Source organism: Grammomys surdaster, unplaced genomic scaffold (assembly GCF_004785775.1).
Source record: "Grammomys surdaster isolate TR1022 unplaced genomic scaffold, NIH_TR_1.0 125767, whole genome shotgun sequence".
In the NCBI taxonomy this organism is placed as follows: Eukaryota; Metazoa; Chordata; class Mammalia; order Rodentia; family Muridae; genus Grammomys; species Grammomys surdaster.
In genome coordinates this window covers 1,425,149-1,452,772 of record NW_021620598.1, presented here as the reverse complement: position 1 = coordinate 1,452,772, position 27,624 = coordinate 1,425,149, and the positions used below count along the sequence as shown (strand labels likewise).

Genomic DNA, 27,624 nt, shown 5'->3' with positions numbered 1-27,624 from the left:
AAATTTCTGCCCACCTCAGCCTCCCAGCCTACACAGGGAGCCAGGCTTCACCTCTGAGAATTTAAAGGAAGCCTTTGTCCTCTCTTGCCCAGGGGACAGGATCAGGTGAGAGAGTAAATACCTCCTTTTCTCCCTCCCTCCCTGAAGGTAAGCTAGAGACTTTCCCCAGGCTATCCCACACACACAACCTCCCGTCCAAGTTCACAAGTTCACACGCATGTCCTCGAGAACCCCAGAGCTTTCTCTGTTGGACCATGCATGCCCAGGGGTCTCAGCTTGTCCCACTCCAAGCCAGGGTACTTACCAAACCGGCCCATCATGAGCCTGTGAACAAGAAGAAAGGGTCAGATTGTCACTTGGATCAAGTCTTACAAGGGAGACTAGTAAAGCCAACCAGACCCTAGAACCACGGCCCCCAATAGGAATGGACACCCCACCCCCACCCCCCAACCTTCTCAGCTCTATCCTTACAGAGGTGAGGGGTGTGTGCAAGTGACTGACAATCAGCCCAAGAGTGACAGCAAACTGCCCTCTTTCCTGGCACAGTGACCACCTGGTATACCATTTGGAGGGAACAGACACAATGGATCATGGGAACTGGGAGCAGGCTGATTCTGGCAGCCACGCCCATCAGATAGAGCAGTGCTGCTCAACCTCTGGGCTGAGATCCAGACCCTTCTAGGGGTCGAACGGCCGTTTCATCAGGGTCGAATATCAGATATCCTGCATATTACATATTTACATTATGATTCATAACAGTTTCAAAATTACAGTTGTGAAGTAGCAACAAAAAATAATTTTATGGTTAGGGGTCACCACAACATGACCTTTAGGGTCACAGTGTTAGTGAGGCTGAGAACCACTGAGATAGAAGGCAGTTGTGAAAGGACTCTAGAACTTTGGGCTCAAAAGCCATTTGTATGCTTAAAGGTGAATGGGCATTTGTGAGAACTCAGAAAACAGGCTGGGAGACCTCGCTGGTAAAGTTTCAGAGGGAATTCTAAGAGTCTTCCAAATACTCTATGGGGCTATTTATGTGATATTTTAAAAATAATTTGTGGCTCTGGCCAGCTGGGACTGAAGAATCAGCCGTGATAAACAAGACACCAGCATCATTAAGGTGAAATCTGGGAAGTGTTTCCTCAGGGCCAGCACACAGAAGCTGTGTTCCAGAGGCTGTCTCTGGGGCTAGCATCTGACCTTGATAATGTGTAAGAGAAACTACCTTGGTCCACCAGACTCTGGGAAGCCCTGAGATGTACACATCACAGGACTAGGCACAGCAAGAATGGCCTGGTTGAGCCCATTCATATGGCTGAGTGTGGGCTTTCGAGGAAATACAGTGACTTAAGGGTGGTGTCTCACAAGATGGGCCACCAAGTCCCCACCCCATGCCCCATTCCTTGAGCTCACCCTTCTGCAGCCACAGGCCCACAGCGCTGTCACAACACACACCTGCCTTTCCCCCACCCTCCCAACCCAACCCCCAGCTATCTGCCTCTCCCTGAGGGCACATGGTGTGGGGAACACACACACACACACACCCCAGATGTCTTCAGCTTATCGGGCAGCCCACTCAGCATATCTGAGTGGATCTGCGCCAGTCAGCTCCAGTAAGGCCATACTGAATACACAGTCTTAGCATCTCTGTGAACAGAACTGGTGAGCTAGCTGACACCAGCCATGTTTTAAATACTGAAACAGGTTTCTTCAGGAGAAGCAGAGGTGTTGAGTTCCTAGGGTCCATCCTGGGGTACTGTGGGGCCGCACACATGGTACACTATCTGGTTGGCTATTGGGGTCAAGTTTCTCTAGGCTTTTGAAAAGTCTAGCTTTCTCAAAGAGACCAGAGGACTGAACAGTGTCCACCTTAGGACAGTTCTAACTGGTTCCTTGCTCTAAGAGAGCAACTGTTGATAGACAAGAGAAGAGGAAAACCAGAAAACAAGCAGGACACGACCGGCCTGTGTGAACTTGAGCCTTGGTGGACATCCTGAGCTAATAAACCTGACACCCCTTGACAGCCTTTTAAATTTTTTTTTAAATTGTGTTTAATGTATCTGTGTGTGTGTGTGCGCGTGCGTGCGTGCGTGTGTGTGTGTGTGTATACATGTAGAGGCCAGAGATTGACTCTCTACCATATTTTTTGAGGCAGAGTCTCTCACTGAACCTGAAGTTCACTGATTTGGCTAGAAAGACTAACAAATGGGCTCCAGAGATTCCCCCTGTCTCTGCCACCCTCGTGATGAGATTATAGATACATAACCATGTACCTGAATTGTTTTGTTTTTTAACATAGGTGCTGTGACAAGTCCTCATGCTCACTCAGCAAGCACTTTACTGACTAACTCATCCCTTCAGTTCACCTCCTAAAATAAGGAGTGAAAGACTCTGAGGTGAGAGATTGACATGGAAAGCCCGGGAGAAACTGTGTGGAGAAAGAAGGCAGGTAAGTCCCTCCACAAAAAAAGCACACTCTAAGACTAAGGAGTGTGGAGGAACACAGACTTTCCTAGGCTAGAGTTTCTGTCTGAAGCCAGAGCCTGGGGCCTGGGGCCTTGCATGAGGCACGGGTCCCTGAGAGCCAGTTGGCATGAGGTACCAAACCCTGAGGAGCAGCTGCTATTCACTTACTCTGTGGTCGTGGTCAGCTCCTCTGAGACATGACTGGAGTGCAGCAGGCCTTCCCGCTTCTGAAAACCCCAAAGCAAACAAATCAAGACACAGACCACGGGGCAAGAGCAATGGAGAGAACACATAGTGACCTCATGGGAAATCCCCTCATAGGTGACCCTGGGCAGGACGCCAGCCTAGAAAGGGCCACATACTCCAGTGCACACTTCACACCTGGACAGGTATACTCCAGATGACCACAAGGGAGACCCTTTCGGTGCCTGGGACTACCCCCAAATTGTTCTCCATGGTATCATGGGATATGGTCACTAAGCAAGGCTTGAGAGAACCATCCCAGGCAAGAAACACCAACTAAAGACCATATTCTGCAGTTGGGGCAGGAGAAATGGGTAGTTCACCAGTCATGCTGGGGAGACTCCAGAGAAAGAACATGTAGGCACTTGGTCAAACGGGATCCTCCAAACGTCTACCCAGTACATCAGAACCTGCTTTTCCTTCTCTTCTTCTAATACTAGTTAGGAGTGGCCACAAGTGATGAACTCTGCAGCTGGAGTGAGTGGGCCACCCCAAAAGGAAAGAGCAAACACAGAGGATCATGGCCATGAACCAGGGACACTGAACACAACCAGCCTTGGCAGAAACAGAACAGAGCAAAGAAGGCTGCTTTCCTGAAGCTGGAAGTTCTGGGAGAAGAACTCCACCTGTCACATGAAGCCCCAGTTAGTGGTCCTTCACCACAGCAACACTGGCAGACACACAGGGGCAGCAGTAGAAGAACAGAGGTGATGGGAGGTGGCAGCCCACATATACCGGAAGTTCCCAGAGGCCAGCCAAAGTAGCCATAACCACAGGTCCCTGCTTGAAGCTCCTGAGAGATAGGAACCTGAGTCTTAACCAGTCCTAACCAGGCATCCCTCTCACCCTTCCCTGAGCTGGCCCTAGAGATCTTGTAGCCTGCCTGGTCCTTGTTAACAGGTAAATGCAGCTAGAGACTTCGGTGTGGCTCACTCCCGGTCTCATTCCAACTGGCACTCAATAGAGCCTGCCAAGGAAGACTCTGGGTATTTGGTTCACATATTTGCATAAGCATGAATGAGGTGCCTGTTGGTTGCTGGGCATTGGTGAAATCATTGGTAAACTCGGAGTAGGATAATTGAAAGGTTAGCAACACCACCCTGAGTTGGTAGGCCTGAGAAATCAAGAGGTCTGCCCACTGCTTCCAATGCTAGGAGGGTAAGCCAGGCTTGGTTCTCATGCCTTCCAGCCATGAAATGTCATGTGTTCTGCCTTGTTCCATCTCAAATAAGCTAGTGGGTCACCTAAGCAAGCACACAGACAGTCCAGAGGAACTAAAGAAGCTCTGAGTAGGGACTAGGGGGCTGAGAAACTGCCATCCAGCTGGACCTCCTTGTTCAGTTTCTTCTACTTTATGCTCAGCGCAGACAACCCAGGAAGCCCAGTCAAGGCACAGCACGCTGGAGGGGGCTTGCAGGGGCAGTCAGATTTTCCAAAAACCCAAGCTTGTCTTGGACCAGCGTGTAAGACTGAAAGAAAATACCCAGATGGTGAGCCCGCTCAGTACTCTTGAGGCCTGGGCTGACGTAGGTAGGTTTAGAAACCGTTTTCCCTTGTGTCCTTGGGAAGCCTTTCCCGGCCCGCTGCCTACAAGCCAGCAGCCAAGACTAGGGCCGCAGGAATGGTCCCCCTGAGTCTGCGTCACTCTCGCTGACCACAAACATCCTGATTGGGAAGGAAGCAGGGAGAAATGGCAGGTGACCTTCCGCTTAATGTCAGACAGGGCTTTCCCAGCAGGGTACCACTAAGCTCCCAGGGCAGTAGAGAGGTAGGAATGGCTTCAGAAAACACAGGCTCAGCCAGGTCCCCATGGACCACAGACCACAAAATAGATAACTTAAAAATTCAGAGAACAGAATGTAGCTGAGTGTCTCCAGACACATAAACACTGACATGCAGGTCCCAAGTGTGACCTCAGCCCTTTGGCAGATAAGATGGCTCTTCTAGGCCAAAATGGGTTATCCTAACTCAGGGTCCCCAGCAGTTCAGGCAAATGTCTGGCACCCAGTAGGTGTTTAATACATGGTTCCTGGTGAAATTGTGCACGGTAACCAAGCTTGGCCAGCACCTGTGTGCTTGAACACTAAAGCACAGGACCGTTCACACAGCAGATCGAGGCCTGCCCCCCACCACACACACACATTAGCAGGACCCCAGGTCCTGGTTCCCTTCTCTGAGTAAATCAAGAGAAATGAACCTTAAAAAAGAGATAATGGGGGATGATGGCTTATAATACGGAGCAAATGTGGAGAGCCTTTAATTTGGGCGTCTATTTCATTCCGCCAGTCACAGCCTCCTCCAGCGAGTAATAAGCACGTTCAAGGGGATTGAATTCCGACTCGGTGGCTTCGGAGAGAAATGAACGCTCTCTCCAGAAATCTGGGAAATTAGACCTCAACGCCTGTGTGCCGCTCTTGAAATCAACGCCATTGTCCCTGCTCCAATCACTTCTCGAAGAAACAGGGTGAGATATGCATTTTATCAAGAGGGAAAAATAAAAGGTAGGCTCTTGGGATGCAGGGGGCAAAAAAAGGGCTGGAAAACTACAAGAAGAAGAAGTCGGCTTGCCTCACCAGCAGAGACGGGCAAAGAGATGGCCCAGTGTACTCACCCGGACGACCACCACCTGCACAGTGACATGCTCAGGAAGGTGGATGGGGGCCCTGAAGTGCATGGCCAGGGAGACAAGGAGGTGCAGGATGGACACCAGGTTCTTCCCGTGGATAGCTTTGGGATGGAGAGGGAAGACAACAAAGGCCTCAGGTCAGAAACTGTATCAAGCCAGGGACCCATCTCAAGGGTATATCTTTTTTTAAAGATTTATTTATTTATTGTATGTCTATGAGTCACTGTCACTCTCTTCAGACACACCAGAAGAGGGCGTCAGATCCCATGACAGATGACTGTGAGCCACCATGTGGTTGCTGGGAATTGAACTCAGGACCTCTGGAAGAGCACAGTCAATGTTCTTAACTGCTGAGCCACCTCTCCATCCCCTCAAGGGTATCTCTTGAGGAGACCTCTGGGGAAGGACAAAGAGACAGGGATAGATAGACAGGGATGATAAGGTCCCAGGGGATTTCTGCCTGCTGACACCTAACTTCTCTCTATTCCTTTCCTGTTGCTCCCAGACAACTTGACAACCATACTTTTAGTGTTTTGTTTTGTTTGTTTTTTGTTTGTTTGTTTTTGTTTTGTTGTTTAAGTGTTTGTCTGTTTTAAGGCAGGGTTTCACTATATAGCCCAGGCTGGCCTACACTTAGCTAGCCTGAAACTCACAGTGATTCACCTGTCTCAGCTTCCTCCTGGCCCTAAAGGTGTGTGACACCACGCCCGACCCTGGCAGCCACTTTTAAGAGCACTATGTCTTTTAAAGAGGGGAATTGCAAGTTGCAGAGAGAAGGACATGTCACAGCCACACACCCACTGTAATAGCACATGTCGTTATCATTGGCAGTGAGTTAACTTCTACTAAGTTCTGCTACTAGGCAATTGGCTGTCCCCATGGGAATGGGTGACAAGGGTAGGGACTGCTCTAGGCTGCAGTCAGTCCTGGCTGCCTGCCCTGACTCTCTCTGAATGTAAAGTTTCAGACTAGGTTGGAGCAAATCTTTGGAGGACTTTGCAGCTGGTGGGACATCTACCCACAGCCCCAGCACCTGGGGAGAAAAAACAGGTTGATCTAAAGTTATGTCAAGAAATTAGGGGCAGAGCCAACTCCATCCCCATAGCCAAGAGCTGGGTTCTCTATGCAGGCCACAGAGCCCTGGCCCTGAAGGGCAGTCTTTGGCACCATGCCGCATCATACCTGCCTTATAAAGAGCCAGAGGAGGTAGAGACATAAACAGGACAGAAGCCATTGTTTTTTTCAGTCAGCTTATCCCCTACCGCTCCTGTGATGACACAACCCCGGCAAGCCAGCTGACAAGTGACATTCCTGAGTTATCATGGGCTCCTGGGCACCTGCCTCAGTGGACTACCCCCAGAGAGGATCACTTTGTGCAACTGTACTGGGTGATGGGTAGCAAGCCCCAACAAGAATTCCATGGACTAGACCTGTAATCCCAGCATCCAGAAGATGGAGACAGGAAAATCGGGAGTTCAAAGTCAGCCTTGGCTATATATTGAGTCCAAGGCTAGCCTGGGCTACATGAGACTCTCCAAAACAAAACAAGGCCTGGGAGGATGACTCAAGTTCATAAAATGCCTGCCACACAGGCGTGAGGACTGAAGTTGGAGTTAAAACAAGCCAATTGTGGTGTTGTGTGCCAGTAATCCCAGCGCCAGAGAGTTGGCAGTGGAAAGATCCTGAGATTGCTGACCAGCCCCACCTCCCTGGGGAGCTGCAGGTCTCAGTGAGAGGCCCTGCCTCAAAACAAACATGGTTCTTGAGGAATGCTGTCTGAGGTTGACCTCTGACCTCCAGACATGTGCGCTTGGACCCACACAAAATAAATCCTAGAGCTGCCCTTCTGGAGGACAGGCTGCGGGAGTGGGGAGCACTGAGTACTGCTGTGTGATTGTGACCTTAACTGGGTGCTCCCCACCCTAGCTTCCCCAGACCTCTCTTCTGCCTCTGGCCTCTGGCAGAACAGGTCAAGAGGATGCGTTTGGTTCTTAATCACAAGGCCATATGGGACACAATGGCCACAATGACAACCCCATGCAGAGGCCACTCACAGTCCACATTCCAACGCAGTGGCCAGCCATGGGGACGAAGCAGGTCTTGCACGGCTTCCAGAACTGTCTGCAACTTCTGCTTCTGCCCAATCTCAGACTGCGTCACCTCTGCCACATTCAGCTTGCAGTGTGCCAGCTTTTCTGTGGAGACAAGGACAATTGTCATTAGGCAGAGTGTTGGAGCAGGAAGGGGTGGAGCCACCTGTGCCCTGGCTGGAGCAGGGGTAGTAGACAGAGGTCCAGCATCTTAGCCCAACCCCCTGGGCCAGTGGTGCTGTGCTGAGCCAGGAAGTGCTAGACTTGGGAGGCCATTTCTACCAAGAGAACATTACACTGCATGTGAAGGGGAAGCCAAGGGTGAAGCCTGGGAACAGCCTATGTGCAGGAAGTGGAAAAGAATCCTTCACGATATATCTGGGGACCAAGTGTGGTGACAGCCAGGCACCAGAAGCCACAGTGAAAGGAGAGAGTGGACTGCTGACTCAAAAGTTGTCCTCTAGCCTGCTAGTACCTTCTAGATGTGCCTAGAAAGCTGGACCCATGAAACGTCAGCCTCATGGCTGACAGACTTGACAGTGACAGCATCAGGTGACAAGCCAACACGGATGGAGAAATCTCAAAGTCCCACGCACCCCTAGTTGAAGAACCACGAGCCGTTGAGAGAAGGAACACCAGTCTTCTCCGGGGAGAAGGAGCCCCCAGCTGATTATTCAGTACCAAGTGGTCAGCCCTAAATGTACACACGCATAAGCAGCAGGAAATGGACTCATTAGGTGGTACACACACACACAAACACACACACACAGAGAGAGAGAGAGAGAGAGAGAGAGAGAGAGAGACAGGTAAAAAGAAGAAATAGTCATGAACTTGAGAGAGACTGGGGGACATGGAAAGAATTGGAAAAGTAGAAATGGTGTTGAGATAGTATAAAATTCTCACAGCCAGGGCTATACAGAGAAACCCTGTCTCGAAAAGCAAACAAAAGGATAGTATGAAATTCTCAAAAAAAAAAAAAAAACCACAACAATTTAGGCAGATGGATTTCTGTGAGTTCAAGGTCAGCCTGAACAATATAGCAAACGCTGGGTCTGTCAGGGTTACATAGTGAAACCTTGTCTCAAAACAAGGTCATCTGACCTCCACACGTTCACATACGCTCCCTCAATACACCAGACAGTACTGCTACTACTGAAAATAATTTTAAAACCAAAGCAAAAGGTGCAGTTGGGAGTGCAGAAGAGGAAGTTACTGGGTTGGCTGCAGAGGGCAGATGCAGAGGGTGTGAGCAGTGGAGAGCCCCAGTAGGGTCCCACACTGTGGATTTTCATTAACACAATAAGAAAATCTTGGGTCTGCTTCCCTGCACTCACAGGCCCCCCTTCTCCCCGCTTCTCTAACATTTTCACACCGTAAGAAGTTTGATTGGAGATTTGCCGAGTTTGTGACTATGTCATTTCTAAGAGCAAGCAGGAAGAACTCTGGTGAGAATTGTCACATTCACTCGGAATTCAATTACCTGGACGAGACCCAGCCACCTTCAATTTCCTTTGGGAGCGGAGGAGGCAGCAGGTGAGAGCAAGTAGACACCGATGCAGCAGCCAGCGCTCCGGGGCTCCTACTCAAAGCACGGAGTCCTGTTCCCTCCTAGTCTTTAATTCCAAGATGTGATGTTTCCTGACAGGTCTCCTCTGCCAACTAGCAAAGGCCCAGACCCAGGGTGACTGGAGGCAATTTCCTAGAGTGTGATTACAGCATCCTTAACCAAGGACACACACAAGCCATCAGCCCCATTGTCACTGAGATCATGAACCCCACTGAGGTCACAGAAAACTCTGTCCAGCACATTTTAACCAGGCCCAGGACTTCAGTGTTCTTGATCCCCCAAATTCTGGCTCCTGCAGTTAGAAGGGTCAGCTCTTCTGTAGTCTGCAGGATGAGATGCACATGACCACCTACTGCACACAGGACAGCCTTTCAATCATATATTCGATACACAAACAGCTACTTGGCTATCCCAGGTGCTGGAAAAGCATGAACAAGGGAGGCCCTAAGAGGGGAGAAAGACAGCGGATGTGACAGTCAAGGACCATCAACAGACACATGACAGTTTGGCACAGGTGAGCGTGAGGGAGAAAAACACTGATGATCCCACACTGCCTCTGGGGATAGGAGTGCCTGCGTCCGTGGATTCTCACCACCTGTCACCTGTGTCACAGGGACACCCACAGCTACATGCATGAACAACATGAAAATACACAGCAAGCCAGGCCTACGGGTGTGCAGCAGCCAAGGACAGAGCAAAGAAAGGCATAGAGGAAGGAAACAGGGAAGGAGGAAGAAGGGTCAGAGAACCCAGAATGCTGTTATCCCGTGCCACCAGCCATGTCACCTGGAATGACAAGGAGGAAGCAGGGGGGGGGGCACTGCACCAGTCAGCGAGGGCTATGGGGAAGAGCAGGACTACAGAGGCTCCTTCTCCCAGCTCTGAGACCAGAGGTCTGAGATAAGGTGCTGGCTGTTTTCTTCCCGTGGCTTCTCTCTGTGTCCCCACATGACTGTCCCCATTGTGTGCAGCTGTCTCCTAAGCTCCCACTCACACACTTTTTTATAAGACTGGGTCTCCCTATGTAGCTGAAGCTGGCCTTGAACTCTCAGTCTTCCTGTCTGAGCGTCTCAAGTGCTAGGATTGGGTATGCAGCACCTCCCCACCTAGTCTCTTCTCCTAAGGACTCGAATCACACTGTACAACCTCATTTCAAAGTAATTACTTCTTTAAAATGTGTCTGTAAATGCAGCCACATTCTAAGGCCTGAGGGTAAGGATGCTGCCTTAGTTAAGGCTGTAATTGCTATGGTGGAACACCACACTCGAAAGCAGCTTAAGAGGAAAAGGTGTATTTCAATATACATCCCAGTCATAGTCCATCATTAAAGACAGTCAGGGCAGAAATTCAAACAGGGCAGGAACCCGGAGACAGGGGCTGATGCAGAGACCATGGAGGGGTGCTCCTTGTGGCTTACTCTGCCTGCTTTCTTTTTTTCTTTTCTTTTTTTTTTTCTTTTTGAGACAGGGTCTTTCTACATAATCCTGGCTGTCCTAGGACACACTCTGTAGACCAGGCTAACCTTAAACTCACAGAGATCTGCCTTTCTCTGCCTCCCGAGTTCTAGGATTAAAGGTTTACACCACCAGGCCTGGCCCAGCCTGCCTTCTTATAGAACCCAGGGCCACCAGCCCAGGGGTGGTCCTGTTCACTGTGGGCTGGCCCCTCCCACATTACTCACTAATTAAGAAAAAAAAGCAGTGGTTCTCAGTCTCCCTAATGTCACTATCCTTTTATACCGTTCCTTGTGTTATGATGACCCCCAACCACAAAATTACTTTCATGGTTATCTCATAGCTGTGATTTTGCCACTGTTATGAATCACAGTGTAAATATTTGTAGAGTTAGAAGTTTGCCGGAGGGGTCACAACCCACAGGTTGAACCCCACTGCCCTATAGGCTTGCCTACAGTCCAATCTTACAGGGGCACCTCCTCTCAGACGATTCCAGCCAGTGTCAAGTTGACACAGAAACTAGCCAGCACTGACATCAATATATGAATGTGGGATTGGGGATATGACCTAACTCAAAAAGGCCAGCCTTGTGTCCCACTGTCTTGCTCTAGGTGTCCATGATGCTTACAAGGCAGGGAAGAGAGAGTTCGCTGCATATCAGTGATCTGGTTGGGGTGGCAGATGTATCACAGCCTCATCTTCCAACCCCGAAGAGACAGTGAAAGTTTAAGGAGACCCTCGAGCACAGCATGCAACTGAGGGTGACAGTGTACCACGAAAGGACTAAAAATGTCCCAGTGAGTACCAGTTGGCTCAGGAGCCCCTCAGAATCCTACAGGGGCACCTCACCCAGTCCACTGCCTTGATGTAAAACCCAGCCAAGCTGAAACCTGGCCTACCTCAGGAATCCCCAGTTGTTCCCACCATTTCATCTCAAGAGCAGGGGCTCCTCTCAGTGCCCTGGCGGCTCATCCTTGATGAATGCTACACGGCCAAGTCCAAAGGCCTATATACCATCCACTCAAAACACCTCCTTAGGCTGGGGGCAGGACTCAGCAAGTAGCACCCTTGCTACGTTAAGTGTGAGAACCTGAGTTCTATCCCCAGAATACAAAAGACCAGATGTGTCCGTGTGTGTATGTGTGTGTGTGTGTGTGTGTGTGTGTGTGTATGTATCTGTCTGTCTGTGCGTGTGTGCGTACATCTATATCCCAGCATTTCTTTGGGAGTAAGAATCAAGGAACAGACAAGAGAAACCCCTAAGGCTTATGGGCCATCTAGCCTGGAGGAAGCAGAAGTAAGCAAAGAAACTCTGCCTCACACACAGTGGAAGGAGAAATGACACCAGAATTTGTCCTCTGACCTCCACACGTGTACCATGGCACACGCATGCCCACATTCACATGTAGACACCCATGGGAAAAAAACATAATTCAAATAACTCAAGGATATGTCTTCTTTCTAGCCCCCCGCTCCCGACATTCCTCGGGATCCCTTCCTGAGGAATCACTGGACTTCTTTGCTGGCTCCCCTCATCCTGACCAGTCCTGGCTCCACTGCTGAAATCTGCCTTGTCTCTGTCCCTCGGCCAGCACCACTTTATTTGATCTAGCTCTGCTCACATCAGAGCCACCAAGAGGCCACCACTTACATCAAGGTCACTCCTGGAATCTCTGGTCTCCAGGCCTTGTGAGTTATCATTGCATCTTATCAGAAACAGCATTGCCTCCCACACAACTGTGCAAAGATGCGCTGACGTCCTCTTCAGCCCTGAGTACTCTTCCCATTGTCCTTTTCTCCGGCCAACCCACTTGACAGAAGAGGCTTGCAAGCTGCTTTTTTCAAGTACAGACTACAGATATTCAAATGAGAAGGAATAACAACCACTTCACAATACAAAGACAGCAGAGCCTGGGCAAGCCTCAAGCCTCCCGTTACAGGGCCTGAAGAAGCAACAGGGTGGGGTTCACAGCTGCTTCGGCTGTATCTGCCAGGCAAGCAGAAGATGGAACCAAAAAAGATGTGCCCAAGAGGTCATCAACACCTGCTCTCATAGATGGACCAGGGGACATATCAGTGTTGTTGATGATCAACCATGGCCAATAGAGATGCATAGCCAGAGCGTGTCCCGGGCATCAGAGGCTGTCAACTTAGGGCAAGTGTGCTTCTAGCATCTCACCAGTTCTCCAGCTTCATTCTTGAACTACAGAACCTTATCCAAAGTCTAGGATTCTTAACTGAACACCCACATTCACTCTTGACTGTTTGGTATTCAGTCCACTAAGGAGTTTGGAACCCCTCTCCAAGGAATGGTTGGTCCCATGGTGCTAAACACCAGCTCTGGGTGGCTGCTCTCGGTGGGAGCACTCCTGCCCCAGCAGCAGGAGCATTCCTGTCCCAGGAGCAGGCTCCACACTGGTAGACTCACCCCAAATCCTCACCCAGTGCACTGTGCACGTCAAGCAATGAGAAGCGGTGGGCTCTGCCCCAGTCCTGGCAAAAAGGCATACTTGGTAACACTGAGGAAAGCACATCAGGGCTGTAGTGATGACTCAACCGTTAAGAGCACTGGCTGCTCTTCCAGGAGATCTGGGTTTAATTCCCTGCATCCACAGGGCAGCTCACAACCGGCCATAAACTCCAGTTCTAGGAGATCTGATGCCCTCTTGTGGCCTCAACAGGCACTGCATGCAAGTATTACACAGACACCCGTGCAGGCAAAACATTCATCACATAAAATCAAAATAAGTACACTTATAAAAAAGAAAAGTAGAAGAGTGATCATATGAGTTACGTTGGTCCATCTTCTATAGGAAAAGATGCCCAAGCTCTTCAAAGATGTCATAAGAGAGGGGGGAGGAGGGGCTTTGGGAGAAATCGGAAAAGAACAGGGTGAAATGCCCTGATGTAAAAGCATTTGGAGATGCTGGGTCCCTGGGCCTGCTGTGAGAACCTGCTGGGGTAAGGAAAAACAGGACCTGTATGAACAGGACCGTGTCCAAGGCACCTGACAAACAACTGAGAGAGAAAAGCCAGTAGAAGACTGAGAGTTAATACCTCACCACCTCCCCAAGCCACCGAGGCTGCCAGAGATGACAGCATAGCCCACAAGACATGCTCACAACAGGGCCAGCCACCGTCAGAACCAGTCCTGAGGCTGTCATCCATTGTGGGTTTTTTTTTTCTTGAGAGGCTTTTGATATGTAGGCTAGGTTTAAACTAGCAATCCTCCTGCCCCAGCATCCCAGGTGCTAGGATGACAGAGATGAGCCAGGGTGAGGCATCATGAATGACATTGTCACTCCTCACCCCCGACTCCATTCTTCTCCATTCTCCTGGTCACTCTTCCTTCATTTCCCCCCTGAGGCTCAGACCCCAGTGCTTCGTACAACCACCCACTTTAGCCATATGGTACCTGTATGGCCTTTAACTACCCTCAAGACCCACAGCATCTGTCACTGTCTGCTCAGACAGACTGCACGCTCCAGAAAGGCTGAAAGATCGATGTCTGCTTCGTGACTCACTGACCTAGAAGCCAGTGTTCAGCAAGGCTCGGGAACATTTGATGGAGAGGCTGCCCACCTGACCATCTTTCCTTCCACCCATCCATCTTGAGAACGCACTCAGTCATCCTCAGCCAGACTTGGGGGACAGTAAAGCCTGGAAGCACGAGTCAGGACAATGACACGTTCTCTCACATGGATGGGTTTGTTGGAGACCAACCCTCTGCCCCCTTGCACTCCGTCAACCCTGAATCCTAACAGATGAAACACAGGTGGCCTGAGAGATAAGGGACATGACTCCTCTTTGGTCCACAATGGCATGAGCATCGGAGAGAACCTGCTGCAGCCCCAGGGCTGGGTACACACTGGCCAGCAGAGAAACCATGGAGACAGACAAACCCACAAACGGGGCCACCAGGAGGTGTGAGCCAAGCCTTGGATCTGTTCCCAAGAGCCCGGGGCAGGAAGGATGGTGCTACCTGGCAGGGTCCTGGCACTCACCCAGAAGTTTCTGTAGCACCTGGCCGTCGTACAGGTCCTCCTCCAGCTGCTTCACGATGATACGCTCCTCCGCCAGCACGTCGTTGATCCAGTCCAGAAGCACCTGGGGCAGGTGAGAGGTGTTGTCATAGAGTTGCTACATAAAGCCAGGGTCGGAGCAGGTTCAGGTGGGCAGCGGCCCAAACACACAAGGGCTACCAGACACCTGCCTGGCGACCTCGGAAGACAACAGGTGTCTCTTGGTCTGTGGCCAAGGTTGAAATGGAGCGTTAGACCCATGCATGGAGCTAGGACTTCCTAACAGCTCCCAGCTGACCCTGGCAGGACCAGGCAGGCTGGGAACCTGCAGAGACCATGGGTAGACGATGGCACTATCTCCCTGCGGAAGAGCTCACTAGTCCACCTTCAAGCACTGGGCGCTTGAAGGCGTGGTGATTTTGTACACTGTGTAAAGTTTACTCTTGGGTTATTCAAATGCTGATTTCTCTGCCTCAGATCTTGTCTCAGTCTGGACACAGCACTGTAACGCTTACACCAAGAATCTCCTGTCTCCAGTTTGTGTAAACAACTCTTGTTTTTTTGTTTGTTTTTTGTTTTGTTTGTTTGTTTTTTCGAGACAGGGTTTCTCTCTGTAGCCCTGGCTGTCCTGGAACTCACTCTGTAGACCAGGCTGGCCTCAAACTCAGAAATTCGCCTGCCTCTGCCTCCCAAGTGCTGGGATTAAAGGCGTGCGCCACCACTGCCTGGCTTTGCATAAACAATTTCTTATCATTTGTCCTCTGCTTTGTCAATAAACGCTCACCCAATGATCACCCAATGACTGGGCAGAATAAGGAATACAGTGGGACATCCGCCAACCAGAGGGAGGAGATAGGGAGAGAGGAAGAGTCAGATCAGAGAGGAGGATGAAGGATTTGAAGCCATGAGGAAAGGGTCTAGTATGAGATCATGGAAACACTCCTGAAGCCCAAAGATCAATAATAATTCTCAAGTATCATGGGATGGGGCTGGGTGGTAGCCAGACTAGCATAGACATTTAAATCACACCATTTAACTGCTCAGCTATTGAAGTGCAGTTTTAAATAAACATTGGCTTTTCTGCGTGGTTATTGGGGAATAGTATAAGGTAAAGAAATACAGCCTCCAGATTCATTAACTGCTACATTTATATTAAAGATATCCCATATACAGGCCCTAAATGAGTAAACGCTGGGAAGATTGAGGAAAGGGGACCATGAGCCATCACCCCCACTTGTCCCCTAGCCTGTCCTTCAGCAGCCCCGAGTCGAGAGTCCCAGGCTCATACAGGAAGTCCCCACATGGTTTCTGTTCACCGCACTCTATAGACTGTTTGACCAAGGGAGAGAATCAACCTACTGCACCCCTCAGATCCCTGAGCTGTGTGATGGTCATCCCAACCCACCCAGAATGTCTCCTGTCCCTATAGAGAGTCCAGGCCTGTCCCCCATAGCTCTGCCCCTGTCCATCTCCTGTAGTCAAAGAGATTACACTGTGTGCAACTCCTCCCTCATGCCCAGCTTCTCCCTTAGCGCAGTGTTTGAAACCCATCCCCATCACAACCCCAACTTCTGCCTGAACACTTTACCACCACATGACACAAATGTAGGTACATCTGATACAGCAGTGACCTGAGAAACTGGTCACAAAGTCCTGACCCATCACGTCCTGACTAGCTTCCGAGTGACCACGGAAGACTGGCCCAGACTGATACTCACAGGGGAGCCAATGACTCATGAGTGTCTAAGATAAAAGACCACACACCCTTGTAGCCCTCGTGTCAAAGCATGGGGGGCAGGGAGACAGAGTCGGAGCCCTCTCCAGCTCTCTGGCTGATTGGGCTCCGGTCTGGCTTGTGTTCTCTGGCCACGGGGCTGTCTCCTCTGGGCAATGAAAGCTAGGACTTAGGGCCTGGCTGGAGGAAACAGGTTGCGAAGGGCCATATCCTGGATGCTCGCTTGGCCTCATGCTCAAGGGTCTAAGGTTTGTTCTTACTCTGGGGGCTGCCAACCACAGCAAGGATTTCCTTGTTACAAAACAGTAAGATCTCAACTTCACAAGAAATGAAAAAGTGGCGTGATGAGGTCACCGTGGTTACTATGGTAGCTGGACTGACATCAACTGTACAGAGCCAGAGACACCTGGAAGAGGAATCGCAACAGAGAAGATGCCTCCACTAGATCGGCCTGTAAGCAAGCCTGTGGTACGTTTTCTTGATTGATGGTTGATGTGGGAGGGCCCCGCCTGTTATGAATAATGCCACACCTGGGCAGGTGGCCCTGAGTGCAGTAGGAAAGCAGGCTGACAAGCCAGTGAACAGCACTCCTCTGCATCAGCTCCTGCCTCCAGGGTCCTGCTCTGAGTTCCTGTCCTGACTTTCCTAGACAATGACTACAAGCTGTAAGTCTTTCCTCTCCAAGGTGCTGTTGGTCATTGTGTCCATCACAGCAACAGAAACCCTAAGACGACAGGGAAGGGTGAGTCTTCTCTGTCTGTCGTCAAAAAAGCAAAGGAATCATGGAATGACCTGCTGTCCCACCACCAGCTTCGAATTCTGCTGAGCCTTCATTTCTAGGGTCTCCCCTGAGGATAAAACATGAATGAGTGTCCTCACCAGGTGCCACACTAGGCAGTGAGGATGAAGAGAGACGCAGCGCAGTCTCTGCCCAGAAGGTCGGTTACCTGTCGTGGGTGTTAGGCTGAGAAGGGTGAAGGCGTGGAAGGTGGACATGGTGGACATCTATCGCCGAGTCTCTGGCCACTCCCCCACATGCTCGAGACTCTTGTCACTCTGTCCATTTCAATAATCACTAGAATGTGCCAAGCACCTATATGCCACAGGACCTTTGCACCTGCTGTTAGGCACTTGGCTATGATATTTGCCTAGGTACTGCTTTAATGCTACCTCCCAGACTTCTCTGCAGGGAATGGCAGAAAGGCATGAGGTTGCAGGCACCCCTCACCACCTAATTCCATTGCATATTTACTCAACCCACATCATGCCTTTCTCCCAGGTACACTGTGTGAGCTTGGTGAGTGAGCTGTTTTGCTCGGCACTTGTCCCCAGAGGCTACAACAGAAGCAGGAGACTCAAGGTCTCAAACGAACCAAAGAACCGCCTGGGGAAATTCACATCTAGAAAGGGCTTAGGCCTTTCTATAGGACTTTGCTTCCGGATGCTTCCTTCCTCAAACACAGTCCTGCTAGGAAATCTCGAGAGAATGCTTCCTCTATGAGAACCGAAAACTTTGAGAAGAAAAACAAAACGGAAAACAAAACAAAAACCCTCCATAGTTAGATCTCTGACCTACTCCAAACCCAAAGCAAGAACAAAAGGCTAAACTCTCAAAGAAAAAAAAAGTCTACACAATGGGCCAGGCTCTCAGGTTGGGTCTCACCACCACCCCCAAAGACGTGGATCTGACTTGGGGGACACCACCCATCACCCCATCATTCTGCTCCCGGCCATCCTTCTTAATCTTCCGTTTTCCAAAAGAGCTTTTAAAGATAGCATCAGCCATTATTTTTAGGGACGCGCTCATCTTCGAGTTCCAAGTCCCGCGGGCGAATAAGGAGGACATATATTAATTACGCCCTTACACGGCCCTCGATCACGGCCAGCTCTGTGAGCTTGCTCTAAGCAGAATAAAAAATTACTTTCCCCTTAGTTCCTTCTGAATTATAATCGGGTCTGCAGTCTGTCTTCCCCAGAGCCATGACAGTTACGGTTTAATCACTTCCAAACACAGTCCTGGTTGTGTTGTCCCCAAGAGGATGGAGATATACCTTACTGAAAGGGGTGGGAGTCCATGGGGCCATGAACATAGCAGAGCACCGCCACATGACCCAGGCCCCAGAGGGGAAAAAACAGCCTCAGGACAAGGGTAAGCCTTGCCCAGTAACTGAACAGTGAGATGTGAAATCTGCTTTTAGAAGGAGACACATCCCAACGTGAGGTATCTAGACGCTTCTGGCAAGCGTGCTTAATTTCAGAGCTGTGTAGTTGTGTTGTTTTTCTTTCCAACTTCAAAATACATCACCCCAATAGCAATTATCTGACCTCAGGGGTCTGTAGTCAGAGCGCTGCGACACTCACCTCCCAAACTCCAAGCGCCCCAGGTTACAAGCTCAGTCACTGGTCACCAGAAAAAAAGAACCACCCTCCAGACCTCTTCCCTTCCAGAGATCAGCAGTGCCAAACCCTTGACAATGCATGTGTGGGTCCCCTTAGGATCATCCTGCATTGGAAGGTAACGGGGGCTCACCAAATGCCCTCATTAGCAGTGACCCGGGTGTGGCCAAGAGTGTGTGCCGCAGAGGAGATCTCACACTCAGACAACTCTGAGAGTTTCGGAGCTCTGTGCCCTGGGGACAAGGTCCAAATGGCATTCTCCATCGAACACTGAGCACAGAGGCCTCTCCCTAGCAGAAAAGTGCAGGACACTTAACAGAACGGTCAATGCCGTGAAGTATCTCAGCCATAAACCTTCAACACACTGTCCACCTACACATCTGGTTGACACCAGCAGCTCTAGAGTAAATATGGCCATAGGAAGACACTCCAGCGGAGGATACCAGGGTCTTTGAAGCTCCTGGGCCTGCAAAATACAGGTCCATTTCTAAACTGATGCCCAGCTGGCCAATACCCAGCTCCCTACCAAACCTGGTCGCTCTCCATGCCCATCATCAGATAGTGAATGGCTGTGGGTCAAGGCACTCCACTTTCCTCTGAGTTGGGATCAGACCTTCACCCCTTAATAGCCCAATAAGCATGACAGATGCTCAAAATAGTTTTTAATAGTCAACCTCATTTCAATGCCTGCCCAGCTAGAGCCAGGGACTTCAGACAAAAGGCAGAGGGCAGCTCAGAGCACAGCAAAGATGATAGTCGTAAAGTAGTGGGCGACAGAGAAGGCCACCAAGACACCAGAGGGAAGTCATGGAGGGCAGACACCAGGAGAGGAGGAAACAAGGCCAGCCAGGCTTCCTCAGAAACTCAGCCCTGGTCCCAAAGACTGGGAGAGTCTGTGAAGGACAGATGGACACAATGACCGTGTCCAGCAGGACAAGATTGTCAGCCAGATTGTCCTCTGACCTGCTCAGACCAACATACCAGACAGGCTTAAGTTTTAAAATATCTCCTTGGGGGTTGGGGACAGGCATATGTCTCAGCAGCGGAGCTGAGTCCTGAGTACCACCCCTAGCTATAGGAGATGGCAAAAGGCAAAACACAAAACCTGCTTCTGAACAGCACCCCCACAGTGGATAGCCATGGGGAACCCCCACAGGGAACCTCTAGAAGCTGGGTCTGCAGCATAGACAATGTTCGGAAACACTGACATGCACGGTGATCCAGGGCACTAAGGCTCTAGAACCATCTGCATAGAGAAGCCATTATCCAGCTTCCACTCTTTCTCCCCTTCTCCTTCAATCCATTCCCTAGATCCTGGTCCCGAGTATGCCTCTCCCAGAAAACTATGACCTTAAGGACAACAGCTGCCAGTGGAGCCTGGTGTCCTTTTGGTGAATTATCAACCCTAAGGTAGCATGGACCCCCTGGAATTGCCTGTGGGTCTTTAGGAAACTGTCCCTTCTAACTTTATACCTAGAAGTATAACCTTATATTCACACTTGTCTATCTCAGAGCCCCCCACCCCGGCTGAGGAATTTGACACTTTGCACAACCCCCAACATAGCCACGTCTCCCCAAGCCCCCAGATTGCTCCCCTGCCTATGATATTTATATTCATATTTGAAAGTGCTAGATTGAAACCCGCCTGCTCTGAGATTAGACCTCAGGCTAGTTTGAGAAGTTTGGTCTCTGTATGTATAGCTGCAGCCAACGGGATGGTTGCAGGAATAGGGTATCTCAGGAACTCAGCCACTGCTGCAGGTGTGGAGACGCTCTGGCTGGCCCATGTGGATGGTCAGCTACAGAGCTTTGCTTCCTATGGCTGCTCCAGGGACCTCTACAACTCTGGTGGCTTACAACCATCCCATGGACTATCTCACATGCTGGAGGCAAGAAGCCCAGAATCCCTGTTACAGAGCTGAGGTCAAATGTCAGGCGAGGAGAGCTGGTCCCTCTGGAGGCTCTAAAAGGACCCTGCTTCCCAACCTCCTCCAGCTTCTCGAGGCTTCCACAGACCTTGGCACACAGCTTCCATCCTTTATCCAGTCCAGCAGCTGGAGCCTTGCTTCCCCTTTTCACGATGTCTCCATTTGCAGAGAGCCTAGGCCCCTCTGCACAGGTACAACAGATATTCTGTCTTTTCTTGCTTGTCTGACATTTTTGTTTTTGGTTTGGTTTGGTTTGTTGTTTGTTTTATTTTGATTTTTTGGTTGTTTTTATTTTTGTTTGAGACAAGATTTCTCCATGTAGCCCTGGCTGTCCTAGAACTTGCAATATAAACCAGGCTGGCCTCAGACTTGGAGATCTGCCTGCTTCTGCCTCCAGACTGCTGGGATTAAAGACCTGTGCCACCACTGTCCAATGCAACGGTTAATCTTAATTGTCAACTTGACAATCAAGAACAGCTGAGAAGAATGCTTACATTGGGCTGGCCTGTGGGCGTGTCTGTGAGGGTCTGTCTTAATTAGTTAATTGATGTGAGAAGACTAAGCCCACTGTGGGCGGCACTAACCCCTAGATCTAGGGGGTCCCGAATAGGGTAAGAGTGGAGAAAAGAGCTGAGCACACCAGGCAAGCAGGTAAGCATGCCTACATTCATTCTTTCTGTTCTCACTGCAGATGGGACTAACTACTTCAAGCTCCTGCCACCTTGTCATGCCCAAGTGTTGGACTGTAACCCAGAACTGCAAACAGAATAAACTCCTTCTCTCCTACATAGTGAGACCTTGTCCAAAAAAAGAAAAGAAAAAAAGAAAAATGATTCATCATCTTTGGACGGCTGTAACAGACATTTCCAGTTAATGTTTCTACAAGGGCAAGCCCTGATTCCCCTGAATCAGCCCTTATGAAAGCTCAGTCACAAGGGGTGGCAGCAGGCTCTCTACTGCAGTGAAGGTGGGACAGCCAATAGAGAGCCATCTATTTCAGGACACTTTTGTTTGTCACATGCAGCATTTCAAAGCACCTAGGTCATCCAAACCAACTCTGGGTCTCCAAGGCAGGACACCATCTGCTTGCCTCTGTCTCTGGTGGGTGGCCTTCAGGAGCCCTACTGTGACTTAGATCTGAGCAATCAAAGCCTCAGGCTGTGCCTGGACAGGATCAGCCATGTGCTAGAGAGGAGGAAGCAGATGTCCCTGGCAGCTACTGAGCCACAAACCCACCTGCCTATTACTGTGACCTTTGAGAACAAAGCCTTTTGCTTTCCTACCTGGCTGATATTCACACTGCCACATATGGTCCTCAAGTGTTTTAGTTTCATTCTGTCACTGTGTGAAAACTTTCTGACCAAAGGCAGTTTAGGAGAGAAAAGGATTTATTGACTTATACTACCAGCTCAGTCCATCCAAGGGAACTCAGGGCAGAAACTCATGAAGGAGCTTGAAGCAGAAACCATGGAGGAACACTACTTACTGGATCACTCATAGGCTCGTGTATAGCTAGCATTCTAAATATAATCTAGGACTGCCTGCCAAGGGAATGGTGCCACCCACAGTGGGCTGTGTCTACCTAATATTAATTAACAATCAAGACCATCTCCCACAGACATTCTACAGGTCAAGTCTGATCCTAGAAATCCCTCAGTTGAGACTCCCTTTTCAGATAACTCCAGGGCTGGGTCAAGTTGACAGTTACAACTCACTGGGATACCAAGGCCTCTTCAGATGAGGCTATAGTACGGGGAGACAACAACTTGTTCCGCAAAACAACTTAAATCCATACCCTATGAAGCTACAGACAACCATGCATGTAGGTAGGGTATATTGGCTCAAAACAGACCCAATACAGCTCTTGTGAGGATCATGTGACATCTCATAAAGGCCCTGGGTGGCAAGCCCTAGCACATGGAAACACCTAGAAGACTCATGTTCCATCCATTCGTCAGCCCACACTCCACTCCTCACCACTCTTTTCTAACGTAGCCTCAATGGCCCTTTCAGGATCTTGGAAGCTCAGGTCCTCCTTGTATCCACCAGAGTCCTGCTTCCTCTGAATGCCCAGAACCAAAAGGGATGTTCCACCCACATCAGACTATAACTCACCTTGACCAACTCCTTGAACTTGGGGTCTTCTCTAGAGGTGGGATCGATCATGGTACGTTCTTCATTCTCCTCTGCCAAAGATGGAAAGGACCAGAATGAATGGGGGTTGAGGGAAGGTTGTCAGGGGTGCCAGGGATGGAGGACTCCCTGCTCCCTCACATGAGTCAGGAAGCTGGTGGAAGAGCAGAGACCACCATGTTTTCCACTGAGAACAGCCCTCAGGGCTTTATCAGTCAGACACCAAGATCAGAAATACGGGGAAGCCAGAGGAGATGAAGCCAGACTCCATCTCCTCAGTCTTAGGCTCCAATTGCTTTAGCAGTGAGTGAGTCTAAGCCAAAATGGTTCTGCCAGAACCAGAGGGCTGAAGAGAGCTTTGAGCATCAATACCTCCTGGGTCACACTGTTCACTAGTCCACAGGAGGCTGTGTGGGGCCTCGGAACACACAAGGAAACAGATGGGCAGGCAGTACCATATACAAAACAGTATCTGCAGGGAAGTACTAGACATAGCCAAAACAAACAGAAAGATGACATTTTGCCTGTCTCCCCTGTGTGTTTCCCCTCCGTGTCTGGCTCTAAAAGACAAGAGTCCAGTGGAGTTCACGGGGAGAGCAGGACAGGAAGGTGGGGAGGGAATGAAGGCACAGGAGCCAGAACAGAAAAGACCAGTGTCCCACAGAAGCCAGGATGCTGTGGGCCCGCTGACCACAGTGGGAAGCTGGGAGGAAGTCCAGCTTCCCAGGTGAAGAATAGCCCAGAAGCACCTGCTGCAACAAGCAGCTGCAGAAGTCATGACAGAGGCATGCCCTTCTGTGGGGAGAGACAGCTCGGACCAGCTACTCTGGGCCACAGGTTGGGCCACACCTGCTTCTGTCCTGAGACCCTAATGGTCTTGTCATGGAAAATCTGGGCAGACAGGAATCTCCCTCTGAACCAGGGTTTGGAAGAAAGCAGTGTCCCGAACCTGCCTTCCACATCGACTTGCTGCCAAAACATAAAGCCAGGAAAGAGTATCTTGGCTGACACCCTGTCATCAACCTGCAAGGAGCCAGGGGTCTTCCCCAGTCACAGTTCCCACATGGCCAGCCACAGGCCCAGCATGGCTTTTTTTTTTTTTTTTTTTTTTTTTGGTTTTTCGAGACAGGGTTTCTCTGTATAGCCCGGGCTGTCCTGGAACTCACTCTGTAGACCAGGCTGGCCTCGAACTCAGAAATCCGCCTGCCTCTGCCTCCCGAGTGCTGGGATTAAAGGCGTGCGCCACCACCGCCCGGCTTCCCAGCATGGCTTTTTGTGGTAGCCAAGGGGATATATAGGGTGTTTGGGATGTGTGCCTAGCTTTCTAACATTTCTTCATGCTTTGAGATCTTAGGGCCCACTCGTCCCTGGGAGACTGTCCTCCAGGAGTGGCTGTCCCCTAGCCTCCTCCTCTAGGGGATCATTGGGTTTTACACCCTGAGCCAGTATCCATCTTTCCTCATCTCCTAGGCCAGCTATCAGCTATCTCAAGCCTTGTGCCTCGAGCTCCTGGAGTTACAGTATCCAGTCCTCAGCTCAGTAACCAAGCCAACTCTTCCTCCCTCTCCTCCACTGCTTGCCCAGCCCTGCATAACCACCCCTGGGATCTATGGTCGTAATCAGCCATGTTCCCAATGCTAGCCATATATACCTCATATATACCTGGATGCCAATAAAATCTGCACTGGAAGACGGGTGGAAGCCCGCTTCTCCCTAGAGATCTCGGAATAAGACTCTGGTTCTCAAATACCACCCACCCATGTGGGGTCCCACATCAGGGATGGACACCGAAGGATGCCAAGTGGCCATAGTACCTAGCTGGGTGTCTTCAGGGTGAATGTCCACCAAAGCAGGGGCCATTGGAGAGTTGATGGCACTCTTGCCTTCTTCCTGGAGGTCAGTCACTGTTGAGCAAAGAGAGACCAGGTCAGTATGTAGGGAGCCCAAAAGAAAAGTCCTATGCTTCTAACATGCCACTTGCATGGACATCCCATCATGTTGGGCAGTCCAGAGAGGCTGGAGAAAGTACTCCCAGCCCAGAACACCTGACATTTTGCTTAACGTCAAGCAACTCTTGATGCCTCTCAAGTATGACCAGTCTGTCCACACTATTCTTTGCAACATGTGACTGAGACGTGGAAGCTTCCGGAAGCTTCTAGTTGTTTCTAATGGTTTCCAGACCTGCCTGAGGTTGCTTTGGTAGACAAAGCTTAGATCCCAGCAAGAACAGAGAAGATGGATGGAAGTTCCTTCTCTCTGGCAAAGCTGTATCTGGGGTTCTAGACTCGAGGTGTAAACAGGCCTCCTTGCATACAGGAGTGATCAGAATTTAAAGTGTGCCACGTCCTTTGGGACAGAAGTCTGATGAAGGAGCAGTGAACTCTTACATTCTGCACTTTCCTTGCATCTATTTTTAATCAGGCTAGAGTCTCAGGCCAGAAGTCACCTCAGCTGGACACATGCCTCTTCTCAGCTGGGCACAACCATTTCAGCTCCTTGTCCTGGGAACAGTTAACCTCCTAAAGGGCATCCACCCACAGCCAGCTTGGATGTCCCCTCTCACCTCACTTCCCATGTGGACTCTGCAGAGTCATAACAACCAGCCTCACTTACTGATACTTGAGTCTGCACAGATATCTGCTTGGATGATGTCCTGAACCCAGCAAAGGCATGGTCCACAGCCCTCTTTCTCCCAAGATACTCTACAAATTCTGCAGGTACACACACACACACACACACACACACACACGATAAGTCACTAAATCTTTATTACCATCTCAGTCTCTCCTGGCCCCTGGATGGGAGCGCTTCCTCCTAAGATCTTAAATCTCTATAGAAAGTAGCAGAATTGGGATCAGGGCTGGTAAAAAGAACAGACTAAGGAAGTGAGCCCAGATGCCATGCTGGCTGTTTATGGGCCCAGAGACTGCTAGCTGCACATAAGCAGTAGGTATATAGGCTAGGGTAGTGAGTATCTGTAAGGTTCGGACAGTGTGCACCCCGGTCCTATGGCACCACACAGAATCCTTCATCTCTCCAGAAACTCTGATGGCCCTTGGTCATAGCCATGAGGTATGTGTGTGTGTGGCCAAGGAGACACAACACGACACACAAGAGCTTGTACAGATACAGGGCTTAGCTTTTTTTCTGCTTACAGAGAGCTCTTCCACATCTGAGCCTCTGAAATCAGAAACAGTGGCTTCTATACCACTGGACCTCAATCTCCAGACTGTAGCCCCCAGATCCAGAGGTGACAGAGACAGGTTGCCACCTGCCACTTTTTGCAGACCTGAGAGAGAGAGAGAGAGAGAGAGAGAGAGAGAGAGAGGCATAGATCACTTGCTGACCACACATCCTTCCTGAGGAGATCTCCCTAGGCAAGCGTCCCACCTCTTTGTAATTCCCCAGTGGAAATTATACAGAGACAACCCCTCTAAATTCTTCCTGGAATACCAGTCACCTCAACTCTTTAGCATCTTACATGTTGGTCACCCAGCACCCACAACAGCAGGTGATAGGGACAGCGTCATGTATACCACAAAGGCTTCAGAACAGGAGTCCCTGCCCTGCTGTCTAGGAGACCCCAAGTCAGTCCTGTTAACCCCTCTGAACCCTACTGCCTTGGGTGGTGTTTCCTGTTTGTTCTCTTAGGTCTTCAGACAGTCCCCAGCTTGGAACAGGATCTTGGGACATGGCTGTGAATGCAGCTCTGGGGATAACCGATCCTCTGCCTCCAAAGGACATCAGCATCTGCTCTAAGGTCAGCAAGGATGCTGGTGTTCAGGTTCTTTTGGAAAAGGAGACCCTCTTGTAAAGACCCATGTTCAAGGCCACGTTATTCACAACAGCCAAAAGCGAAAATAACACAAATATTTATGGATTAAAAAAAATGGAAAATACTGTGACGGCCACACCCATGGGGACCCATAAATGTGACTCAGTCTTGAAAGGCTCTTAACCGCTAAGCCATTTCTTAATCCCCTAATCCTCACCATGACTCTAGAAGGAAGCAGGCAAACATCAAATAGCTTCATGAGTCAGTAACCATCAAGGGGTTGTGGACTCCCTTTGTCCCACCTCCCAAAGATTCATCCTGGGGCACCAGGCTCATTTAGAAAACTAACCAAATTCCAACAAATCCTTGCACTCCATAGGTGAGATGGAGAGGGTCAGAAAGAGGAAGAAAAGACAACTCTTCAGGGAAGTTCAACTCCACAGGAGCTCAGTGACCAATCCCATCCAACTGACTTCTCGGGGGGAAAAGCTATGCCCACGCCATGTGCAGTGGTTAGGGTAACAGTCTAAGAAGTTGTGGTTGAGAATATGGTCCTCCAGGGAGACTTCAGTGAGCCACACAGGAGCATCACACCAGTGAGCCACACAGGAGAATCACACAAAGGAGCCCACTGTTTCTCTCAGAAAGACACTGGAGCACCAGGCTAGGGAGAGAGCTCTGTGGGTAAAGCGTTTGCTGAGAAACCATGAGGGCCCAAGCCCAACCATAAAAATCAGGCCTAGCTGGTGGTGATGGCTCATGCCTTTGATGCCAGCACTGAGGAGGTGGATGCAGGCAGATCTCTGTGTTCAAGTCCAGCCTGGTCTATAGAGTAAGTTCCAGGACAGCCAGGGCTACACAAAGAAACCCTGTCTCAAAAAAAAAAAAAAACTAAGAACCCTACAAAAACCAGCCAGGCACAATGTTCCCTGTAATCCCAGTGCTAGGGAGGCAGAAACAGGTGGATCCCTGGAGCTCACCGGCCGGTCAGCCTCATCACAAAAAGCCCTCAAAGGCTGATGTATGGCCCTCAAAGGGTGGCCACTGGCCTTCATATGCACCCCAAATGCCCAAACACAGAAACACAAATGACATTTAAAACAGCAGCAAAGATCCTGGAACTATTACACACATCAGACCCCTACCTAGGCAGGGGCATGAAGCCCGGGGCTTGGGGTGTGGGGGTGG

The 27,624-nt window shown here is 50.1% G+C and overlaps 1 protein-coding gene across 4 annotated transcripts in view; it reads right to left on the bottom strand.

The window, feature by feature from the left end:
* Positions 1 to 27,624, bottom strand: part of Parvb (parvin beta) — an 82,130-nt gene that overhangs the window by 17,401 nt on the left and 37,105 nt on the right. For all 4 annotated transcript variants that reach the window (XM_028788709.1, XM_028788710.1, XM_028788713.1 and 1 more), the window contains exons 2-8: positions 24,476 to 24,565; positions 22,644 to 22,714; positions 14,451 to 14,553; positions 7,390 to 7,530; positions 5,321 to 5,436; positions 2,635 to 2,693; positions 305 to 324 (exon numbers count right to left, since the gene is read on the bottom strand). In XM_028788709.1, the coding sequence (XP_028644542.1) occupies positions 305 to 324; positions 2,635 to 2,693; positions 5,321 to 5,436; positions 7,390 to 7,530; positions 14,451 to 14,553; positions 22,644 to 22,714; positions 24,476 to 24,565 (600 nt within the window). The remainder of the gene's footprint in view (positions 1 to 304; positions 325 to 2,634; positions 2,694 to 5,320; positions 5,437 to 7,389; positions 7,531 to 14,450; positions 14,554 to 22,643; positions 22,715 to 24,475; positions 24,566 to 27,624) is intronic.